The sequence below is a fragment of the Cricetulus griseus genome, chromosome 2 (genome assembly GCF_003668045.3).
Source record: "Cricetulus griseus strain 17A/GY chromosome 2, alternate assembly CriGri-PICRH-1.0, whole genome shotgun sequence".
NCBI classification, from domain to species: domain Eukaryota; kingdom Metazoa; phylum Chordata; class Mammalia; order Rodentia; family Cricetidae; genus Cricetulus; species Cricetulus griseus.
In genome coordinates, this window is record NC_048595.1 from 421,907,125 (window position 1) to 421,931,867 (window position 24,743).

The window sequence follows — 24,743 nt, forward strand, 5'->3', positions numbered from 1 at the left end:
TATTACAGTTAATTAGTACTCCTTTAGTCTACCTAATCACAAAGTCTGAATCGTCTATCTGTTACTATTTTAGTCATTGAATACATAAGCCTATTCTGTGTTACTTGAATTTTAAAATAGGTCTAGAAACCACATCATGGCAGCAAAGATGTTAATTCACTAATGTCATTACACTGGCAAAATTTACTGTAGAATATTTTCTGTTACACAATTATTCTACTTTTTTCCTGTACAGATATGAAGTTAATACTTTACAAATAATAAACCTGCATTGAAGAGGTGAGGACCAGAGGAGGGCAGACAATCAGAGACATGCATTATATAGATTACAGTCATTTTAGATCATACTTATTTAAATCCTTCCAATTAATTATATTTGGGCAATGATAACATAAGTAAGAATTGCCTCAGTACTCAATAGTTTATTAGTAACTGTATTGTGGCACTTGAATAGGGGCCAGGTAAAGTTTGTTTGATGATCATTTTTACATATATTCGTTTATACATATCATTATTCACTTTTTACCTATTTAATTCTTAGTCTTCTGAAAAGGTTAGTCCTTCATCTATTTTTTTCCTTCTGTTACATTCTATGAAGGCATTGCTGGCTAGCATGGAGGTTTTGTTTAGTTGATAAAAATTTGCATTGATTTTTACTTGGAATAGTAATTATTAGAAACTAAAAACTATAGAATATACCAAGGGTGAAGACAAAGTGGTTATTCTCATGTGATTAATAAGAATTTAGACAGTCAAGTCTTGGAATAGCATGGCAGTACCATTTAAACAATAAACAGTGGTCTTTAAGATTCAGGACTTACACAACATTTCCCACTCTCTTGCTTTTCCTCTCTGTAATTAAGATCAGATCATTGATAATAGCTAAAGCTTAAGATACTTGTGGGACATGAAGTAGTTCTGGCATCTTTTGAGTCAGAAATAAATGAGTATGAAACATGACCATTACTTTACCACAGAAAGATACTCTTGGCAGTGTGGAAGTTGAGCATTTTAAATGTTTCCAATATTATATTTTGATCCTTACTATTATAATCAACATTTAATCAATTGAAATTCTTAGCAATTACTACCTCAGTCCCAAAGTCAGTGGCCTAAAGAACCTTTGTTGACTTTCAGTCATGAATATAGATTAGTTTGTTCATATTTTTATGCCTGCTAATCTTGAATGCAGTAATGTTTCTAGTGGCTGGCTTTGGCACTGTGATATGAACTTTTTGATATCAATATGAAAGCCACTTGAGCATCCTGAAGATGCCTAAATACTTCTGTTTAAAGTAGCCTCTTCAGCTATATGAACAACAGTTAACAATTGAGCAAAGAAACTTTGTGAATCCTTGCTAATTCTCAGATCATTTTGACATTTCACGGGTTCTAGGAAGCATGGCATGAATCACTGCTAAGGAAGAGCTTCTCACACTCCCCTTTCTCTCTTGGACTTGCTCATATGAAAAAAAAAAAAAAACTTAAATACAGAATGTGATGGGATGTGGATAGGCTTATAATAAAAAAGCTATGCAGTTTTATTTATTGTACTTAGGCATCATAATATAACTGCCACTCATCAAAGGCAACAATTTGTGGGTGATTTGGACCATATGATCTACTCATAAATTCTGAACTCCCTTCCTTGGGAGGAAACAAAGAAATGCAATGTGTCATATGTAAGTGGTGGGCAGACTATCACACCATTTCTTTCATATCTATCACACACAGGTCAGTTTGACAAAGGATAAAATGTTGTGTGACCTCCTAGGCAAAAATCACTGTACCATAGAAGTGTGACTATGGCCATGAAAATTGGAAATGTTTCAGAAAGTTCTACATAACAGACTTAGAGAAAATAAGTTCAGTTATTGTACTATGTATTGTGAAGCATATAGAATAAATGAATTAGAACAAAGAGTCTGGCCAGATCAGAATACAGGAAGAGGTTATTTACTATGTGTTTTATATCTCATTTATTATTTTTATTCAACAAAATAAAATGAATCTTTGGTCAGTTTGCTTTTTGCTTTGTAACTAATGTAGAGAAATGCCTCAAAAATGTAGTTAATTATTATGATGATTAATAAATTTATTCCCTCGCATTATGAGAGTAGTCTCTTTCAGTTTTTCACATATTTGAGAAAGAATCCAAAATAGAGTAAAATGTATTATTTGTATATCAGGAAATAATCTATATGAAAGTAGCCCGTATGTTAGCTAAGACAAATGTCACACACAAAAAAAGTCTTGAGAAACACAACTGTACAGAGGACACAAAAATAATGAGGGTGGTGAGTATTGGGAAAAGGTTGGTCAAAGTAAATATTATCTTCAGGTATTAATTAGATTAGAAAATGAGAAAGAAAGAGAATAAAAATCACTGGTTTTATTTTTCTTATTAGTAAGATATTCTACAATACAACAACCAAATTATTTTCTACCCTATCCCACAAATCTTTCTGGAAGAGACTCCAGCAATGGCCCATAAGCTAAATGGAGTGTGGAAAACCAATTCACAAATTGCAGGTTTGGGGGAAAAATAACACTTCTTTGAAAATTAAGTCGATCAAGATCAGAAACATTTTATCTGCTTCCATTTAAATCTCCAGTCCTCTTTTTTCCTGCAGGTTTAGGGAATAGAACACAGAAACAGAAACAATGGGGCAGTGGGGAGTACTTCTGCTAAATATTTTGAAGTAACCATGTTGACATATTCAATGTAATTTTCTGTGGCTAAAAGAAAATTATTTGGCTAATCTCCCAGTTAAAGGTGGATTGTGAAGCTTGAAACATTCATTTTCCATTATCCTATTTTTGTTCTTCCCATTATGAAATATTTGCTTTACTAAATAAAGAGAGATATCATGGAATTTAAAGCATGGAAAAGTCTTGAAATCTCAATGATAGTTATGCTGCTGTCCAAATTTACATTCATCCCTTTCTAGAAACATGGAACCTGAGGGGGAATCTGATTACTCCAATGTAAAACAAACTACTCCAAAGAATTAAACATTAATGTTTATGGACATTCTAAACTATCAATCACATGACAAGCCTCTGGCAGGTCATGTAATTCTGACAAATCAACACAATTGAAAAATACAGTTGCATTGTTTTAAACTTAAAAATAAAACAGGCATTTGAGTTTTAGGTAAGAAATAATTAGCTACCAGTTACCAGTCACCTATTGAGACCATGGGCCTGAGTAATAGTTTGATATAAAAAGTAAATGATTAAAGTCTGATAAATTTTAGTATGTGAATTCTGTATTCACTAAAATGCTGGATTAACATCCAGCTTATATAAAAAATACAAATAGGGCACCATATAATAAAATTGTTCTGAGATGATGTTGCCATTTCAGTCACAGCCAAAACTGCAGCCAGTGAGTATTTAGTCCTGAATGGTCTATGTGCTGTCTCATATAATCCTCAAACTAATTTTACATTATCATTCAATTTCATGGATAAGAGACGTGATAGAACCCATATTTGAACCCATGCTTTCACATTCAAGAAACTCAGCTCTTTACCTGGGTAGCAGTGCTGCAGGTGAGTTTCTTAGTAATGATGAATCACATTTTACTGTTTGTTTTCTATTTCTAGCCTTGTGTATTTACTAATGACACTGATAATTTTTTGTATTAGTCTGAAATTATAGACTACCTACTGGAAATCCAGATAATGCTATAAGATCAACATTTTCACTGTTTTTGTTTAAATTAGTAAAGTATTAAATTTATAATTAGACACATTATGATTTTGAGTTGTATAACATCAGTTAAGATCATCCAAAACTACAGGTGAATTGTCACTCTACATCTCTGCCCCATGACCAAATGTCACTTCCCTGATTCTCAAGGCAAAGTGATAGAAATAACCCCTTCCTCTCAAGAACGCCACCAGGAAGGCACCAATAGTTCCTGATGTCTTTGAGAGACCTCTCTCCCCAGAGGATCATGATTTTACATTCCAGAGGTTAAAGAACCCTGCTTATACAGAAAAACAATAATAATACTATATAGAAAAATGGGTGGTTTCTATGAGCTAGGCACTGTTATTAAGTAAACACAGAGTCCTCAGAACAGTTCGGGAGCTACATAAAATGATGTCATTTTGCACATGAAATCGTGACCCTCAGACAACTTAAGGAGCTTAAAGTCACACATCTCAAAATGGTTAGAGCTTGATTTTAAACCTGAAATCAGATTACAAGGGCAACATACTTTAACCACCATGTGGAATTCTTTCTCACTAAAATATAGGACTAAGTTATAGGTAAAGTCATCAAAATAATTACAACATCATTCATCAAAATTATAGTTCAGTGACCCAATCAATGTCTGAAAGAAAAAAGATTATTTCATGAACATGGCAGAGTACAAGATAGATCTTGGAGGACAAAGTTGGATGCTTAAGACAACTATATTAACTAGTTTTTCAAGCCCAAGTATCAATGTGCCACTGTTGTATAAACCAATCTCCTCTAAACACCTAATTTACTTTAGAACTTGTCATCAATATTTACTTATTAACAACCAATGTATGAAAATGACATAGCAATTATTCAGTCACTTTAAAATTTTTTTAAAAAATTCAAGACAAATGAATGGAAAAGCTGGGAATGGAATTGATGACATAGATGAATCTCATACATGTAATATTTAGTGAAAGTAGCCAGATGCATAAAACAAGACTATATTAAGATTGAACAGGATAAGACAGAAACGCTGCACAAACTGTCTTAGGTGTTAGAATTTAGGAAAGTGGCTAGACCTGATAAAGGCAGCTCATAGAATCTATTATTATTGTTATTTATCTAATAGTTATGCTTTATCAAGGCTTTCTTGTCATATGACAACACAATAATTTATTAAAAGCAATACTTTATCTAAAATTCTCTTTTTGTTTTTACCTTAACATTACTATATTTCTTAAATAAAGATGAAATTAGCTTGTTTCAGAAAGCCTAATATTTCTATGTGAATTTGCAAAGTACTACTTTCCTAGCTAAAATGTTACACAAAATATTTTAAAAACCATATTTCTTTATGTATAAACAATAAAACAATGGTTTACATAATTTATAATAAAATATATAGCTCATTGTTTGTATTAATCACTTTTTTGTGCAACCAATACCATGATAATGGTATAGATTGATCAACTATGTGCAACATTCCTTCTTACTATTCTAAAGTGAACTTTACCCCTGAAATTCTAGCTGTTGGCAACTTTGACTGATTTTTCTCTCCCTGTAGTTTCACCTTTTCCAGAGTTTGATATAAAAAGGAAATCAAGTGGTATATATTTTTAACAGTCTGGCTTCTTTCATTCAGCATAGTGTATTTGGGATCCATCCATGGTGTGTGTAGCATCAATTTCTTCCTTTTTATTACTCAGGCATCTCGCAATGCATGGGTATACCACAACTGGGTAGCCTAAGCTGCTTCTAGATTTTGTTGATTGTGATTAAAACTACTGTAATTACTAGTGTTCCGAATTTTATGTAAACAAGAATAACATATTATGTTCTTATAATTCTAACATACGCTTTAACAGGCACAAGATATTTTCCATATTGCCTTGATGCTACGATAATTTTTTCATCTGAAAATATGCCAGTCAGTTCAAAATAACAGAAAATCAGGAATTAAATCCAAATTGTATAACAGACATTCTGTAAGTATCAATCAACATTTTAAAATTAATCTCCTTAATAAATTTTGAGTTTTGAAATTATGTACAAACTTAATATTCTATTGAAGTTATAATATTACTAATTTTTAAGTGTTTAAAATTTAAAATCAATGGCATTACTAATTAAAACTCTGAAATCATAATGAATGAAGGTAAAATTAAGAACTGATTTAAAAAACAATGTGTATTAAATTCTGCTGTAACTCTCATTTATTGTACTAAAATTTCAATCCAATTGGTTAGTGTTTTTGTTGGTGGTAACTAGGAAAGAATTTGAGTGATAAAATGGAAACATGGTTGATGTTACCTAGCATGTTGTGGTAAAGTGGAATGGCCCGTCCATGGGTAGTAAATGCAGTCATGACTAGTGGGACCGTTACACCTGCAAGCAATTACAGAACAGAAAACATCACTCTCCATCCACAGTGGCATGCACACACATGCACCAGTGCTCACGCATGGAGCCTTGGAGGAAGAACATGGGAAGGAAGCACACCAAGTACCTATCCATCAGGCCGATGCAATCTTCAATACTTGAGCCTACGCACCTGCAGAGATTCACATTTCAAAGAAATACAAGGAAAGAGAAATCAGTCATTAAAACAAAAATGAAAACAAGTGAGATAAACACTAAATGCACCAAATTCTTAATTTTATTATTTGGTAGCTTCTGGAAAAGAATAATTTTAGAGACTGAGAGAAAAAATATTTCTATGTGAAAACAGAGAAGTGAATTGACCTTACCACCCAAGTATAATGCTAGGAAATGGAGAGACAGCAATGGAAATTTTACCTGCTTCTGTGGATAACTTCAATAAATATCAGTCATTTCTGAAACCTTCAATCCATTTGCATCTTTCATCACTATATTCAGGTAGATTAATTACCTGATAATTCAATGACTGTGGGTGTTTTCAGGTACATCATTTTTCTTAAAACACCATTAGGTTTAAGTAAAATCCAAAAATCAATAAAAAGTCAATGAGCAATTGAATGTAATATAATAGCCTTATTCTTGATGTTCATTAAAGATGGATCTTGGCAGAAAATAAGTTAATATATTTTAGTGGAATTCCCCTGGCTATTTTACATAATCAGATTATGTCCTTGGTTTTGAATCTCTTTAATTTTTGTCATTAAACATACATTTATTTAAAAATCAAATGAACTGATTTGGGCCTCACTTCAGTACATCTTAATGGCCACTTTTAAATAGCAAATACATGACCTGCAAACAGAAACTTTGTAAAAAGTATCACAGTATTGATCTCAAACAAAAGCAAATAAATATGTTGTAGTAAATGAATAAACTCACACAGAGGTGGCTGAGGAATCTACCAAGCGAAAAATTTGATGAATGTATTTAAATACACAGAATTCTAAAACACAGTCCTTAGAATTTCATTTTGAGCCATTATGGAAATATTCCTTCCATTTTCCAACATAATTTAAGTTGAGTTTCTTATTTCTCTTCAAAGATAAACAGCTTCTGGTGGTATGATTTATAGGAGTGCCTAATTGGAGTGGCAATAGAGACTATACATGTTTTTCCAAACTCTGAGGTTTAAAAACTGGAAGAAGAGATTCAGGTACCCAGAGATGTGCACAGACTATGTGCAGCTTCTGTAATTTACTCCAGATGCCAGTGAGCTAGTAGAACTTGTCTGATAACTTAAGTCACCGTCTCTCTGTTCGATCACATATGTTATAATACTACTACTATGTAGAAAAATCAATTTTAAAGTTTTTTGTTTTGAAAATCAACTTTGAGCAGCAAAAGTAAATTTTACTCTGGGAAAATGTGAAATAAAGAGGTAAGATACAGCTAAAATTCAAATGGTTGACTTGGTTCCACTTATTGGATCTAATCAAAACAATTTTTAATTGGAAAACAAATTACTAAAACACCCTAGAATAGTCTCACATGATATTCTTTTATTGTGTTCTTAAGAGCTTTTTTTATTGTGTTCCTGTGATAGCCCCTTCAAAACACTAAAAATAGGTGTTTTTCGAAGACACAGTAGTGCCATTTTATAAAATTAACAGTCTACTTCTTACTTCATTAGAGAGAGTCTGAAAAGCTGTAGTTTGTGTGTAATCTTTATAATGACACTTGAAAGATTGAAAGAAAAAAAACATTCAATATTGAAATTCTGTTTGAGGAGAGTGTGAAGAATGAAATATCTTCATTCATTCAATAAACACATGTGATGAGCCTACTAAAGTGCTTGTACCCTTCAAGGAGCTGCAGAAAAAATGAGATGAATTAGATGCGTTTTCATTTATTTTCATTGAGCTCACAGTGTGAAGAAGATGAAATTACACATGTATGACACAGTTTTGTAAGTATAATACGCAGGGGGGACACCAGCATGTCCCACTTTAGAAGGTCATGGTCACCATTCTGGAAGAGTCAGCCATCTGTAGTTTGAAATGTTGAGAGCTATGGCTGGATTGACAGTGATTGTTAGGGAGTACAAAATAGGAGTAAAAACATAGCTCAAGAGCAATACATACTTTGAACAATATTTCTAAGTAGACACAGAGCATGATGACAGGCACAGAGAGAGGAGAAGTGAATGGAAGAACCTTTGGAGCCAGGTTTGGTGGGTTTTAACTTAGTAGATAATGGAAAGCCACAATGCCATTTGAAAAAGCCATGTCTGTCTGTAGATTATCTCTTCAGAGGGATGAATGAAAAATGTGTAGATATACAAAATAAGATTGTTTTTTAATCACAGGGAAGTAAGTTATATAATTTTCAGTAGTATCTATGCAACTGGAGCTCAGCTTATGAAACAATTAAGCTAACCTCAGAAAAACAAATAACAATTTCCTTTCATTTGTGGTTCCTAGATCTTAAACAGAAATATAAAATCATATACATGACATGAAAGAAGTGAAACTACTTAGGAGAACAAAGAGAACTAACAGGATGAGGAGGAGTGAAAAAAAAGAGAAGAGAGGAATAGGATAGATGTGTTCAGTGTATAATATATACTTGTTCTAACTATTATCATCATTTCAATGCACCATAGAAAACCTCTTGTTTGGTATACAAATTCAATAACATAAATGTCAGTCCATATAGGTCAATGGCTGTCTTAGTTCTGAACATGACTCATGATGAAAAGCAGATCTCCTAGGTAGCTTTAATTGTCAACATGACACAGACTAGAATCATGTTAGAGGAAGTCTTGATGGTGGAATTGCCTAGAAAACATTGGCCTGTGGGAATATCAAAGGGGTATTATCTTGATTATTAATTGATGCAAAAGGACTCATCTCATTATGGGTGGCACCAATCCTAGGCAGGTGGTCCTGGGCTGTATAGGAAAGCTAATTAAGCAATGAGATTTCGACCAACCTGCAAGCAGTGGTCCTCCATTCCTTTTGTTTTACAGATCAGCTTGAATTTCTGCTCTTACATCCCTCAATGATGGACTGCCACTTGGCAGTATAAGCTGCAATAAACTCTTCCCTACTCCTAGTGGTTTCTGGTGATAGTATTTAACAGTAACTGAAAGAAAACAACTTAATTAGCATGCATCCCCCAGAAGAAGCTAAAGAATGAATGAAATACAAACATGTTGGTAAAATATGGCCGAATTCAAGGCAAGAAGAGACAATATTTTTCATTTCTTTTCCCTCCCTTCCTTCCTTCCTTCTTCCTTCCTTTCTTTTTTTTTCTGTCCTCTAAGAATACTGGTGAGAGTTTTCTAATCAGGACTAAATGGTTCACTTTTTTAAAAAGTACTTGAAGAACTTTTAGAGTCAATTTATTTAATGCACTTTTGAAGTAGTAAAAATACATTTGAGGTATTAGATAATTTTATTTTCAGAAAAATCATTAAACTGTATTCAAAGTAAGAACCTATTTCTTAAAAAATGTAATTGGAAAGACTATTTCTATTAATTTGGTTATTGAATGACCTGACTAACATTGGGATGTGGAAGGGAATCTGCTCCTGAAGGAGAGCTGGTCTGATGAGAGCTCACACTGAATCATATGATCAGTCAGTAGATGAACTGAGGAATCAAAAAGAGTCATTCATCCCAGTATTTCCTCTGTGCTGGGATCTTTCACTGAATCATAGTTTTATATGTTCACACTAAGGGATGAATTGCCCTGGATGCCTCATTTCCTCAGTACACAGTGCTAAATCATAGTGGGTATTCAGTGATCTAGTTCATAGACTGTAAGCGTTCCTGAATTTTCCTCAGGAGCTGGAATCAACAGCAATTTTATGAAGTCAGTAAAAGTGAATATAGAAATTATGAGGAGGGTGAAGCTCAATAAATGCAACAATAAGACCTCAGGACAAAATCATCATTGGAGACTCATTACCCTGGAAGATGCTAGGAAATACAGCATATTCTGTCTCATCATTATACTGCAGCCTAAAGCTATCTGTGTATCTTTCTATTCATTTAGAGGTCACCATCAAACCTCGGCTTCCCTTTAGTATCAGATCCCAGTTTTGTTGCTACTGTAATTTGAACCCTTTCCGTGTGACTCAACTTCTACCTCCCTGTACCGTATATGCTTTCCTTTATTATCCAATCACGATTTAAAGGCTGACGAGGAAGACACTCCAGCCACACATCCAGACTAGGCTCTGTGTCTCACTTTCATTTCCCTAATGACTTCATTGTAATTAGATTTGCAAGAACAGCAAAAGGTCTCATTTTGAATGGCAACAGCTGTTGACATCGACATTATATTGAATAATTTACTGGTTTAATTTTAGTTGCAAAACAATAAAACCCTCTTGTGGATGATTTTCACAGGCAAAGTTTTCTTTTTTCTCTTGCTGACTCTTCTGCTCCAGCAGCACAAGTTATTTTTTTTCCTCCATAAAATAGTCTCAATTCAAGTGTACCAAAACTCACAGGGGGAACCCTTTATTACTTCTGTTTTCCTTAGCAAAGTGTGTGGGTGACTGTCTCAGTGCCCTCAACCTGTGTGTTTATGTACAAACTAAGGAGCTGGCAGGCAGCTCTTCTGCTCTGCATTTGAATTTGTGGGGCAGAATATTGCTTTATCTTCTGAGAATCTGCTACTTCGAAGAATGACTTAGCTGATTTCATGACCTGTAGGAAACTACAGCAGCATCCAAAAATTGATGTTTTCTTGGCAGAAAATAATGCTGCTCATTTTACTTTTTCAGTATCTTCTAACAGCCATGCCTTAATCTGGCAGGACCATCTCTTTAGAGAACCTTTACTTTCCTGCCAGACATAAAGGGCCCAAGATAACTCTCAACAAGTGTGTGCATATGTGTCGTTCTATGTCTGCATTGTGGGTAAGCACTCACAATGGAGGTGAGGATTTTATTATGAGAGAATGAGGTGAGTTAAACAGCTCTCAACTCTAACAGTGTTTATCTTCTAGAGGAAATGGGGGAATTATTACTGAGATAGGATAAATTTGTTTTAAGACAAATTTAAGAATAGAATTTGCTAGAGGTGACATTATTTCCCTTTGTATACAGTGTTCATTAATGTCTCCATCAATGGCCATAACCCTGAACAAAAGCAATCCCCTTAATTCATGTATATTCAATTGTTATCAATGTAGGTTATGATGCACAGCATATCCTCTTGAATGGAAGCATATATCTTTCTCGATTGCTTCATGACAGTCAAGAAACTCTAAGGTATTGAACAACTATAAAAAAAAATGGCTTGCACACCTATATTAGTTCTGTTGTGAGCACACATATGAGCAGATTATTCTTTTTTTTCTTCTCTGTCATGATTGCCGGAGATCAGATTTCATTGAAGGACCAAGCCAAGGCAGTAATTATTAAAGACATTTACCTATTTTATGTTTTGACAATCAAGAAACAGAAGCCATATTGTATATTTTAACAAAAACTTCTCTATGACACTAGTACTCTATTGTCTCTTCAATACTTTGAATCTATTGTAAAGATGATGAATTCTAAATTGCAGTCAAAGCACACTAGCTTCATGAAGGAGTTAGTAAGGTGGTTACAGGTAAATAATAAAGGGAAATATTTCAGAGGTTCACCTAGAAAGAATTTCATTTGAAATTAGCATGTAAATTATAAAGAATAGCATTCCTGAGACAATTTGAGTAGACATCAGAGATGTTGATAAATGTGTTCATCCTTTCAACTGGAAACATGTCCATGGTTTATCTCTTGACCAGCAAGGATGCTTACCCTTGGGTGCAGTTTGGATGGCATGGGTGGCATTCCCGATCCTGATCCGCATACTTGAAAATGAAACTGTTTGCTCCCTGTAGGCCATCTGGACATTTCTCCACACAGTTTGGACCATCCTTAAAATGAGAACACTTTGTGCAGTTGTCAGGTCCCTGAATATGAAAAAGAAAAGCAAAAATGGAGAAAGAAAAATGAGTTCACTTCCCTGTGAAAGGCATCATGTGGTTTAGTTTCTTAGAATTTTGAGAATGACAAATAAATCTTCCTGTAGGGAAAGCATATCCATCGATACTAACATGGATCTGGCTACTAAAGTATAAACAGCACCGAGAGAGCCTTAAAGTTCTTCTTTGTTATGCTGTATGTGAGTCATCATTCTATCATCATGTTACCAAATCTCTTATGAAAACACCACTGCCCCTTGAAATCAGCAGTTCTCAGTTCACCTATTCTCTGTGTCATTTCTCTAAAGTTACTTAATTTGAACTAATATTTCCCAATGGCTTTTTCAAAAGGGTATCAATATTTTGTCTTGCTGTTCATTCTTAATGGTATTATAAAGTTAACAATATGTGTAAATAATAAATTTTCCATGTATGTTTTATCACCATTACTGAGAATTCATAAAATAGTTAATGAGAAATAAAGCATAACAGAAATTGGAATACACAGCTCTTCATGTGTGTCAATATTTCTTAATGCCTATTTGAAAAATAAACTTTAAAATGCATTATGAATGAATTATCAGGTATCCAAGACATATAAAATGCCTTGGTTGTTCTTTGTCTCAAATCATCTTACGCTGATACTTAAAAGGAAGTGACATAAACTTATATGCGTGTTTGCAAACCATAAGGAATCCTTAGAGTCATATAATGTACATTATGAAGAGCAAAAATTAAAAATAATTTAAGCATTTTAAAATAAAAATTGTATGGAGAAACCTATCCAGTGATGAAGGTAACATGAACATTATTAATTAAAGTATAACACACCCACTTTAAATATTGTCATTTATAATCTACACAATGATTTTAGTAAGTAGAAAGTTGATAAACAACAATAGTATGAAAGTGATAATAAAAGTAATATGTATTTATTCGTACTTTATATTTTTATTTTTAAGAAGTGTCCCCTAGTGAAGCCCATGGTACTCTCAATCCCATAATTCTCATTCATCATTCTCCAGATCGCTGGCTTATAACAATGTATCACTATGACCAGTCTCAAGATTTATATTTTAATATAAATTTTATCATTTTAAAATATTACTATCCTGTCAGTAATCATGCAAGAAAGAAGCAGTATATTTCGAGGTTGGAGAAAGTTGAGAACATTTTGATTAAAATACTACTTTTCTAAAGAAGGGCCCATGTCTTTGCATATTCTGCTATTTTGGATATGTTCTGCTTGAAACTATCATCCCTCCAATCTAGGCCCTCTCTTTGCTCAGGGTTCTATGACAATAATAATCATTTGACAACTTGGGGATTGTTTGCCTCCTATCCTATTCTTCCTGTTATCTGCCTACGTGTGGGATCCTGAAGAATTATTACAGCACACCTGAAGACACCTTTAGGTAAGTAGGATATAGTAAGTATTCAGGGACACAATTAAACCAAGTTTATATTTGCAAATATTGTGAATTTGGAGCCAGGTTAGGTGCACATTATATTGAACTATTAATCAATGACTGTGTGGGTATGCTTATTCATGAGGCTGATCTTGATGATTTTACAAATGACACCTCAAGTCAGCTAGATATTTTAAGTCAGTAATATAAAGCAACACAAAGCAAAAGATAAAGAAGAAAGAATCTAATGAAAAATTGTGATGTAAAGAAGAAAAAGCAGCCACAAAGAAACCAGTGAGCTTAGATCAATAGCTATCTATTCCATTATTTTGATGTGAAGTTCAGAACTAAAATAAAATAAGGTTTAAAAATTTAAATTAAACACATGAAACCTAATCCCCATTCTACCCAAACAGTTGCCAATGGTAACTTCTTATATCCTCCCAAATAAGAGTACTTCACATGCTTCCAATTTTAACACCTGTTCATGGGTACTTAGGCACGTAATACTGCCTATTATACGGAATCATTTACTGTGCAAGTATGTTCAGTGGCATGACTTATTCTACAAGACAAGAGACATGCTTATTGTAGAACACAGAATAAAGCTTACCATAAGTAAATTAAGCATAGTCTGAATTAAGAATAATTTCTTTTAAATTCTTGGAATGTAAAATAATGTCCAGGCAAAAGTCTTAAGAGATAAAAATGTCAAGAACCAAAGAAAGTTCATAGTTAAGTACATTCTAATACAGCCAGTTAGTTTGTGCCTATTTGTTTCACCACGATACAAAACAAAGTACCTGCAGCCGACATAGTTAAAAGACATTCCAACAAATCCCTAAGGACTTGAAGTACGCTGACTCCTATTTCATTTCATAATAAAAAGACAAGCACCTAATGCTCACTCTCCTATTGTTCTATTCGCAAGGCTTTTATGAATCTAGGTGCAGTGACTGACCAATTTGTAAAGGATGCAGCATTGGTTCTCCTAGGTACTAAACTGCTGCTGGCCCCAATAATCTAGACAGGCAATGAAGTGACAGACCAAATCCTGATGTGTGCATGTTATTTCCCTCAGTGGCAGTTGGTTTTCCCAGGTAACTTCTCCAGAAAACAAAGCTCCTATTTACTTTCTATACAATAATGTTCTTTCATCCCTGCGGGAAGACTGCCTTTCACCTGTCAGTCCAGGTAAGATAAAGCTTACTTTAAATAATGAAATGGAAGTTGAAGCCATATATAGGGTGAGAGCTGAATTCTTCAGCCTCCTCTATCCATGCTGCCACTTTCAAAGATTTCAAATAGAAGTGGAGATGCTATGAATTCACAGTATATGGGTCCTAATAGGGAGATGGCTCCTTTTGCATATTAGGAAGACTTTCAATGTACCCTACATAAAATGAATCAAGTATATTTATCCTGAGAGCAAAGAAAGGATAGAATTAAGATCTAAGCACAGCTTTTATGAACCATCCTCACAGCTACTTTACATTTTGTAAAAATGTTTGAAAGCTTGTTCTCCCCACCCAGGCCCTTTTCTTCTATGCTGCCTCTCCAGCCTCTATGTTGGCCTCCTATAACTGTTTGATTCTCCTTACTTATTTCTCTTCCCACAATTCTTCCCTTACCTCTCTCATGATCTACTCAGGGAAGTGAAGGCAGGTACAATGGAGTCATCATAATTGCACATATAATATGTAAATTAAATAAGCAAGACCAACTACAGGCAGACACCAGCATATCAAAACAGAGGCCTTCCTGTATGCCAAGCCTAGTTTCCTGAAGATAAAGAATTTCTGTCACATTGGAGTAGGATTACACCATCCCATTTACTATACAGATGTCATGTTTTTAGCAAGCATATTACTTGCACAATGCTGAATACACTGCTGTCTGGAAGAAAAAATGAAATGATAGGAATGAAAAACATGGAATCATAACCTCTACAACTGAGTGGAAGCTTCATGTCTCACTGGCTTTTGAAGTAACTATCTAATCTTTATGCTTAAATATATTCATATTTTAAGTGAGGAATGTCAAAGTATTGCTGAGATTTAACAGTATTTGTTACGATAAATCTTTCTGCCAAAAGCCGCCTGAGCCCCACCACCACGTGTGAGCTTTACGCCAGCCGCCCACCCGAGTCAGGCCCAAATGAATACACAGAAACTTGTATTAGGTTCAAAGCTGCTTGGCCAATGACTAGAATTCCTCATCTGCTAGCTCAGTCTTAACTATCATAAATCTATATATGTTATAAGACTTATCTTATCAGACACCTTATTGGCGTGCATCCTTGCCGGTGGCTCACATCCTGCCGCTGGAGGAAGAAGGGGAAAAAGCGACCCTTCCTGTTTCTCCTTCGCTTAAATATGAGTCTCCTTGCTATGTCATTTCCTGTCTGGATCATCACATCTGTACTACATTTCCCAGAATCCTCTTTGACTCCTAGTCCTGCCTAACTTGCCATCTCATTGGCTAAACAGTGTTTTATTTAACAATCAATAAGATAAACATACACAGTACATTCCCCATCAGTTAGTAGTTATCAATTTTTATCACTATGGAAACTTTGACAAACCAATGATGAAACACAAATACACACACACATACACAAGTCTCTCTCTCTCTGTCTCCCTCCTTCCTGACTCCCTCCCTGTCATCCTTCCTTCTTTACCTTCCTTGCCTCTGTAACTTTCTAGTGTTTTGATTTACTGTCTTCCTCATTTTCTAGTCATATCAAATCTCTATTTTCATGTTGCAGAGTGACCTTAATCATCTGGTCCCATAAGCACTGCCACAATGGAACAAATGTTTATCATATCTACTTTTCATATCAAATAATTGTGAAGAAAATCAAGAGTGTTAATTAGTTGGGGTTGGGACTTTGAGTCTTATCCATAAATGTTCATGGAGTGTCATCCCAGACTTAATTTTTATAAAAATGTTTAACTCTTTTAAAAATAAATTGTCTCAATTTCTTTGAAGAACATATGAGTAAAAAGCTATAAAAATATACAAATTGAGAGAAATTAATAACTAAGTTACCTATTAATGTGTTTGCATAGCAGAAGGCATATGAGTAGAAGGAGCATAGAGGTAGATGGTTGAATGCTGTAAGCCCTAAACATGCATAGTGGGACTGCTATTCTGCTCATGATAGTGAGAAATTTATTAGCAATTTTAAGATTATTTCTTCATTGGTAGAATGGGGAAAATACCTAGAAGATAATGAGAGAAATTATATGGGAAATACATAACACAAAGCTCTTAAAACCAGGCTTGATGTCTGTGAAGCCCTGGCTAGAAATATCATGTACAGTGAACAAAGTGAGAATGTTTCTTTGAGATATGTTCAGAATAAGAACAGGAATGGGAAATAACAGGAAATTATGCATATCAAGAAAATATTAAGTCACAAAAAGAGCAGGAAATACACAGGAAGCAGTGGAGCAGGAGAACATGAAACAATTGACAAATTAAAAAATGTGCCATGGTCAACCTTGTGCTTCACTTTGTTGATGGAGAATGTACTTCTGTGAATGTTCATCTTATTGGTTGTTGAATAAAGTACTGTTTGGCCAATGAGGCAGCAAGTTAGATGGGACTAGGAGTCAAAGGGATTCTGGGAAATGTAGTAGAGAAGTGGAGAGCCAGCCAGAAGGTGACATATCAGGGAAACTCATATTTAAGGAAGGACAAGCAGAAAGTGGCCCCTTTTCCCTCTGCTCTTCCTCCAGATTCTCTATGTGATCCACCAGCAAGGGAGGACGCCAAAGGAAGGCTTCCAATAAGATAAGTCTTATAAAATATATAGATTTATGATAATTAAGACTGACCTAACAGATGAGAATCCTAGTCATTGGCCAAGCAGCATTTGTACCTAATAGAAGTCTCTGTATACTATTTGGGGCCCTAACTTGGCGGGCAGAACTCAGGCAGTTGGCAGACACCACCTATGTGGCAGTAGGGCTGGGGGGGGGGCTTTTGGTGGAAAGATTTATTGTAACAGAATGGTGTCATAAGTGGGATGACCCCATGCCCCAAGGTTCCCAGAGGAAGAGGGAAACCTGCCGCCACAGCCTGCCTGCCCTGTCGGGCCACTGAGAGGCAATCAGAGTAGCTTCTATATGCTCGTGCCATCCCAGCGCTCTTGAGGTTTGGACTCAGCACTCCTGAGATGATAAAGACAGATCCAGAAAAAACAAAAAAAGAAAAAAAAAAAAACCTCTTAAAGGTTTATACTGCGTTTAAAAATATATGTAGGCTTATGAGAGAAAAAATAACTGGAGGAAATAGAGTAGCTGCATGTGGTGGCACACATCTTTAATCCTAGCATTCCAAAAGCAGAGGCAGGTGGATTTTCACAGAGGAAACCCTGTCTCAGAAAAAAAAAAAAAAGAAAAGAAAGTAAAAATAGAATAGAAAAGCCACCTAAAGATGAAAAATACATAGAGAGTCTGCATACTATATGCTATATTGTCTTTAAATTGTTTGATTGCAGAGGAAAGAGTTACTACTGCTAAAATACATTTGATTATAAGTGCGGCTAAATTAATCCAACTTATACATTTTAAAAATGCTTTTACTTCAAAATGTAAGTCTAAGGACAGGCTACTTGAAAAAACAGTTTTTACTTGTATGTCCACAGAAAATCAAAAGCTGTGGATTCCTTCCAGACTAATAGGGTTTGATCAAGCAAGACCCCCTAAAACCATGACCCAACTGATCCCACATCCAAAACAGCTGAGATAGTGCAGCCTTTCATACTACAAAAACAAGGACTTGGTCAGATTTCTTTGGTTTATCATGATCCCCATGGTATGAACATGTTCATCTTATTGATTCTTGAATAAAGTACTGTTTGGCCAATGAGGCAGCAAGTTAGATGGGACTAGGAGTCAAAGAGGATTCTGGGAAATGTAGTAGAGACTTTTCAAGTAGTGTTTCGTTAAGCCTATATTTAATACACATTAACTAGGTCTAGACACATCTGATGCTCCCAGCCTTACCATCAGGAAATGGTCCAATATTTTTGGTTATTTTAATCATTCATTTTCAAGCTTTTAAGTGCCAAAAGAAATTTTCATTCAGTGACTTATTGCCAAATAGTCACCTAAATACCCAAGTCTTAAGGAACCCATGTAGACACCTCTACTTGCTTCAGCAACAGACTGAGAAAACTTCCTTTCCTTTGCGATGGACTATTTTTCATGGAATCTGCATGTCTCATGGAGGAGGTCAACTGTGTTTCCATGGCACTTCACAGTGGAGAAGCAAGGTATCTACAGATGCCCTTGGACATACTTTATTAGAGGCCGAGAAACAATAATTTGTCCTTTACACTCTCATTCTTCATGCTACATAACTGCCTTTCTATTTCTTGAAATCTTCCTTTTTCAGATGCTAAGAAGCATCATGTGACAGCCCTTGGAAAGACTGTGGTTTTCACATCCACTAGAGAAAGTTTTAGAATGGCTCCCTGAGGCCTTATGGAAAGTTAGGGGACTCAATATTTTTTTCTAAGTTAGTTAAATGCTGAGTAAGTGCACTCCAATAACATATGTTCTTTAGATTTTAAATACATTTTTATGAAACTAGATTTAATTCTTGCTTGGACCCAAATGTTTATCTTCCAGCTAATTACTAAGAGATGACTCAGTAATGGAAGAACAGAATATTTGTCTGAACAAGGATGAATGTATCACTTTTTAATGGCAAATACAGATTGGTCTCATTGTTCAGATAAACCCAAGTGCTAGAAAACATGTGGGAGGGTGTGTTTTCTCAGACTTAGAACCATGTTCTCCCTAATAGAACTTTAAATTGTGGATAAGGTTGCTCAGTCCTTAAGGCTTTCATGATGGACTTCTACTCCTTGGATCCTTCTCTCTCATACATCATTGACTTTAATGACTTAGGTAGGTTAGGGGGATTGTTTTGTTACTCTTTCTCATATGCTCCACTCTGCAATCAGAAACACTAAATAATTGTGTTGGAATGCTCACCAAAGCAATGCGAACTTTAACATTTTTAAACCTTATTTTCTCATTCATCTGTGTTATTTTAAATCTTCTATACAGGTTTTCATCAATTCAATTACTATCATTTAAGAGGAACACTTGCATATATTTTAGTAGTGTGTCTATTTCTTAGATAACTCTATATCCTTATTCTTTTGCTCAAATACAATATTATGGGAATAAATATTTATATGATATTGAATTTCCTAATATTTTATCTCTCCTATTAAACTGTATGTTTCTAGATTCAAATATTAAACGTTTCCCCTCAGTATCTTATAAATACCAATTTAAGGGATATGTAAACCCAAAGCAATGACAAAACATTTATATTCATGATACCAAATAAGCCAACTAGCATTTTCAGACTTACCGGTCCATGGCATGTGAGTAGTCCATCTTCCATCTTCTCACACTGAGAGTCACATTCAACACAGATGGAGCCATTTTCAAACTCTCGAAATTCCCTGTGAAAATATCAACTACATGAGGAGGTGTAAGCAAACAAGCCATCAACTTAACAAATGAGACATCTGCTAAGAGTCCTATTGGCAGTGTAAATTCTTGAGTTTGTTTCTCTAATGTGCCAGGAGCTACAGATGCATTTTCCTATGCATTAAGGAGGACTCTTTCCATTAAAAGAAAAGATATACGGCAGCCAGATGGTTCTCCTTGCTCTCAAATGGGTTCAACAATTGTCTCATTCTGGAAAAACCTCTCTCTTGTCAGAGAGATTCTAGCACTTTCCAAAAATAGAAAACACTCTATTTTGATGACACAGCAGAATTACTTTTACCTCTTTGAGTAAGACTATATGCTTGTTTCTATATAAAATATTGCTCTTGGTTGAAGCCTTAATTTGTAAACCACTGTAGCGTTTTAGTTGCTGAACTACATAAATGTTATCCAAACTTGTCCTTCAAATCTCAAGACTATTAAACTTACTTTTGGTTAAATTTCAAAACAGGCTTTGATATCTTATCTCCCTTTAAAACATCTGCCTGAGAGAATTAGAAAAACAATATCTTTTAATGCTAGATTTTATTTTCTTAGATTATTGATCTAATATCACAACATTCTTTTTAGTCTAAATTCTTTTTTAAGTAATTCTATATGGAATAAAATAAAATAGTTTAATATCTATAGCCTAAAACTTTATTATTCTAATCTACCATGAATATGGTTCTTTTTTGTATCATTACATTTTATTCTATATATTTATTATATGTTTTAAATACATAATTATTCCATTCAAAGTCTAATATAAATATTTTACTTTGATAATTGGGAACCAGTCATCTATACTATGTTAAAATTACATTTTTTTCACAAAAATTCAAAATGAAATATTGGGTAAGATTTAGTGTCACTTAGGAGTCATTAGCAAAGTTGATCATTAACTAAACTAGTGCATCTAATCTATTCATAATTTTTGCCTTTGTATTCTAAGCCATCTTTTGAAACCAATATCAACATGAATGGTGTCCTTATAAATTAATTAGGTGATAAGTTATAAAATATTTTCTTCCCTAAAGCCATCACTTCCTTTTTCTCATTTGAAGACATAAGGTCTTAATGAGCAATGGAAGTTCAAGGGGGTAAGTTATATATTCTGTTGTTTAAATTAATTCCCAATCTTGATTTCTATTTTATTAATTTCTAAAATTAGGACATAATTTATCGAGCTTCCTTGGGCATTTTCATACATATATGTCATTATGCTTCCTTCAAGGGGAAAGAGGTTAAGTATGGTTTCAAAATATAGAATTCAGTACTTGTGCAGTAAGATATTAATTTGTTTTAGATGAAACCTTTTATGAATTTTCTTGTATAAACTCTTAATTATAGACCAAGCCTTTTTTTTATGCTTCATTAACAGGAGAGATAGAAAGTACTTAAGTGAGGAGATCTTTAGAATAAAAGGAGAAAATGACCCAAAGGGAGGATACTTAAGCCCACAAAAATTTACAAATAATGTATAATGAAATTTTATGAGAGTTAAGTAAGCTTTCCAGTTTCAGGTAATTATCAGTTTGGGATAATACAGTCTTTGGCCATTAAAGTGTTATGGTGGCAAATGAAGAATGTAATTTGTATGCTACTAAAACATAGTCAATGTTTTATTCCCATTCCTCTACACCAATGTGCACCTCTCTCCACACACAGCTAAAGAGTAAACAATGTCATAAGAGCAATGGAGAGACCATTACCTTTCCCTCCTAATTTCCTTTACAGGGCTCCTGACTTCTTCCTGTTTCCTCAGAGATCTTCCTTGAGCCTTTGATTATTGCTGTAACTATCATTACACTTCTTCCACATCCCCTAGTGACTTAAATGTGGTTTTGCCAGTTCTCTTCACTTGGATGTGGCCTAATAAATTACAGTCTATGATACCAACATGCTAATATAATCAGTCTTCGGATTGGCCGTGAATGCTATAAAACTGAGTCTCCAAAACTGGAGTCTCAAACAACAATACTATTTGAGAATTGAACACTTGACATTTACATTACTAAGTATCCTCTACAAAAGAAGAAAACATGTTTATGTTTATGCAAGTATAATTTTTAAATATGAAATTGGCATCAAAGGTCTTTGACTGGCACTCTGATGATTTTGTGTTGATCTCAAGGATTCAGAGTGCATGCCATATAGAAAAGCTTTAGGGTGCCAAGGTTCCATTATGTCTCTTCCATTTTGATTGTTTGACAGGTTTAATCATTTTTTAAGATAAATATTTCACTCAACCATTTAATAAACTCAGATTAACCGGTTAAAGGGAAATCATGATAATGATATCCACAGCAATAACATTAATAAGAACTTATTAAGTACCTTTCACTTCATATAATCATAAAATGGGCACCATGCTATTCCCATTTTTATACAAGGACACACATACACACACACACTCACTCACACACACACACACACACACACACACACATACACACACATACATATGTGTGAGATGGTATATTTCTCCTAGTCTCATCCCCTGGGGTAACTTGAGGCAAGATCAGTAGGGCTTAGGAGTTTAAACAAGCTTGGGCAGAATATCAAGTCTTCACAGAAGGAAGAAACGAAGGAAGACTTGGAGAGAAGGAGGAAGGAAGGAAGAAGGGAGGGAAGGAAGGAAGGTGAATAAATCCAGTAAAGCAGGTGGTAGGGCAGAAGCAGGAAAGCAAAAAGGAACAATTAGGGAAATGTCCAGAGATCTACAAGGATGACACAAACTAACCATCTAAGCAACAGTGGAGAGGCTACCTTAAATGTCCTCCCCTGATAATGAGATTGATGACTGTCTTATATGCCATCCTAGAGCCTTCAGCCCGCAGCTGATGGAAGTAGAAGCAGATAGCCAAAGCTAAACACTGAACTGAACTGGAATCTAGTTGCAGAGAAGGACGACTGATGAGCAAAGGGGTCAAGACCAGGCTGAGGAAACCCAGAGAAACAGCTGACCTGAACAAGGGGGAGCTCTTGGCCCCCAGACTGATCGATGGGAAACCAGCATGTGACTGATCCAGACCCCATGAATGTGAGTGTCAGTGAGGAGGCCTCGGATATCTATGGGGCCTCTTGTAGTAGATCAGTACTTATCCGTAGCATAGGAATGGACTTTTGGGAGCCCATTTCAGCTTAGACACACAGGGGAGGGCCTAGGCCCTATTCCAAAGGCTATTACAGACTCTGAAGATCCTCCATGGAAGGCTTCACTCTCCCTGGGAAGCAGAAATGGTATGGGATAGGTAGGGTGTTAGTGGGGGTAGGGGAGGAGGAGAGTGAGCAGGAACTGGGATTGAAATGTAAAACAACCTTGTTTCTAATTTAAATAAAAAAATGGGAAAAAATGTTACTAGGCAGGTTCATTTTCTTCAAAGGCAACTATGACTAGCTACCTAGACAATACAAAAGATATCAGACAACACTGCAGATGGGTGAATGTATGAGAAAGCCTCACAGAGCAGACAAGAACTGAAAATAAACTTTATTTTTTTAAATTTTATTTCATGAGTTTTACTATAATGAAAAATACTTTAAAATTTAAAATTTTTGACATATCTTATGTAATGCTGTAAAACTAGAGGTTATTAAATGTAAAAAAGATATCTAGTGATTGGGATTCAATGAGCCACTAGTTTTTGTTGTGTTTGTTTGTTTTTGTTCTGCATTCACTAGTTTGTTGAAATGTGACCCAGAATGGAATATAAAGCTACCTATTTCTACATTTTATATTTCAGACAATATTATCACTGAAATACCTAACCAAAAAATGGTGTTCTGGAAGGGATGAAAATCAGACTAACTGTACTCTAGTGCTGGCTTGATTATTCAGTCAGCGTATGATTTTAGCTAATACTTTAGCCAGTCCTCATTGTTCATAATAAGCTGCTCATAGAGAAAATTATTTCTAGATACCCTATCTCCTAAGAAATACATGCCTGTATAATATCTTCTTACCTTAACTTGTGCTTAGTGAACTATATCCTAGTAAAATTCACTCCAATGACACCATTTCTAGGCACATGTATATTTTTCTGTGAGGTACTTTATTTAGAGTGATGGCCTTCACTAGTAATATGAAGAAACCTGAATGTAATCCCATTTGCAGCATCCATTTATTATCAAATTTATAAGCTAATTATATCTAACAGAGTTCTATGCTGAAATATTTCCAATTACTAAATTCTAATTTTAAGTTACTTCTTATTTAAATTTGTTAACTAATTTCATTCACAAAATTTTCCTGGGACCTTTTCAAGAAGAAATACATACACTGTTATTAAAATGATGAGAACAATTTTATAGTACAAACATGAAGTGCAAAACTAGTGCTATCAGTTATCATGAAATTAGTTGTCAAAATCAGGAAATTCATCAGGAACTAAATAAATGATACGAAGACCTTCAAAACTACACTTTCCAAAATTGCCAAAAGTAGTTTCATTGAGCAATATGAGAAAAAGAGACTTAGGAACATTCCTGAGAAATATATTATCACACTAATGAAGGGTAACTCTGATGCATAAAATTGTGCTGTGATAAAGTGATTTTTATGGTGTATGAAATGCCATAGCAGAGGGTAGAAACTAGGTTTTCTTGCAGGCAATGTGATGGCTGCAATACCACAGGGAATTAGAAGCACTGGTTAAAACACTGCCTTTTAGGTGGGGGCAGAGTCTATTTCAAACCCTCTTCAACTTAAATCATAGATGTAGCTTTTCTTTACTGCTCACCAGTT

General features: G+C 34.7%; 1 protein-coding gene across 1 annotated transcript in view; it reads right to left on the reverse strand.

Annotated features, from left to right (window-relative positions):
- The window catches only part of LOC100760475 (receptor tyrosine-protein kinase erbB-4), a 658,968-nt gene that overhangs the window by 241,583 nt on the left and 392,642 nt on the right, over positions 1-24,743 (reverse strand). The window contains exons 14-16 of the mRNA XM_035438839.1: positions 19,872-19,965; positions 11,897-12,051; positions 6,209-6,253 (exon numbers count right to left, since the gene is read on the reverse strand). Coding sequence (XP_035294730.1) covers positions 6,209-6,253; positions 11,897-12,051; positions 19,872-19,965 — 294 coding nt within the window. The remainder of the gene's footprint in view (positions 1-6,208; positions 6,254-11,896; positions 12,052-19,871; positions 19,966-24,743) is intronic.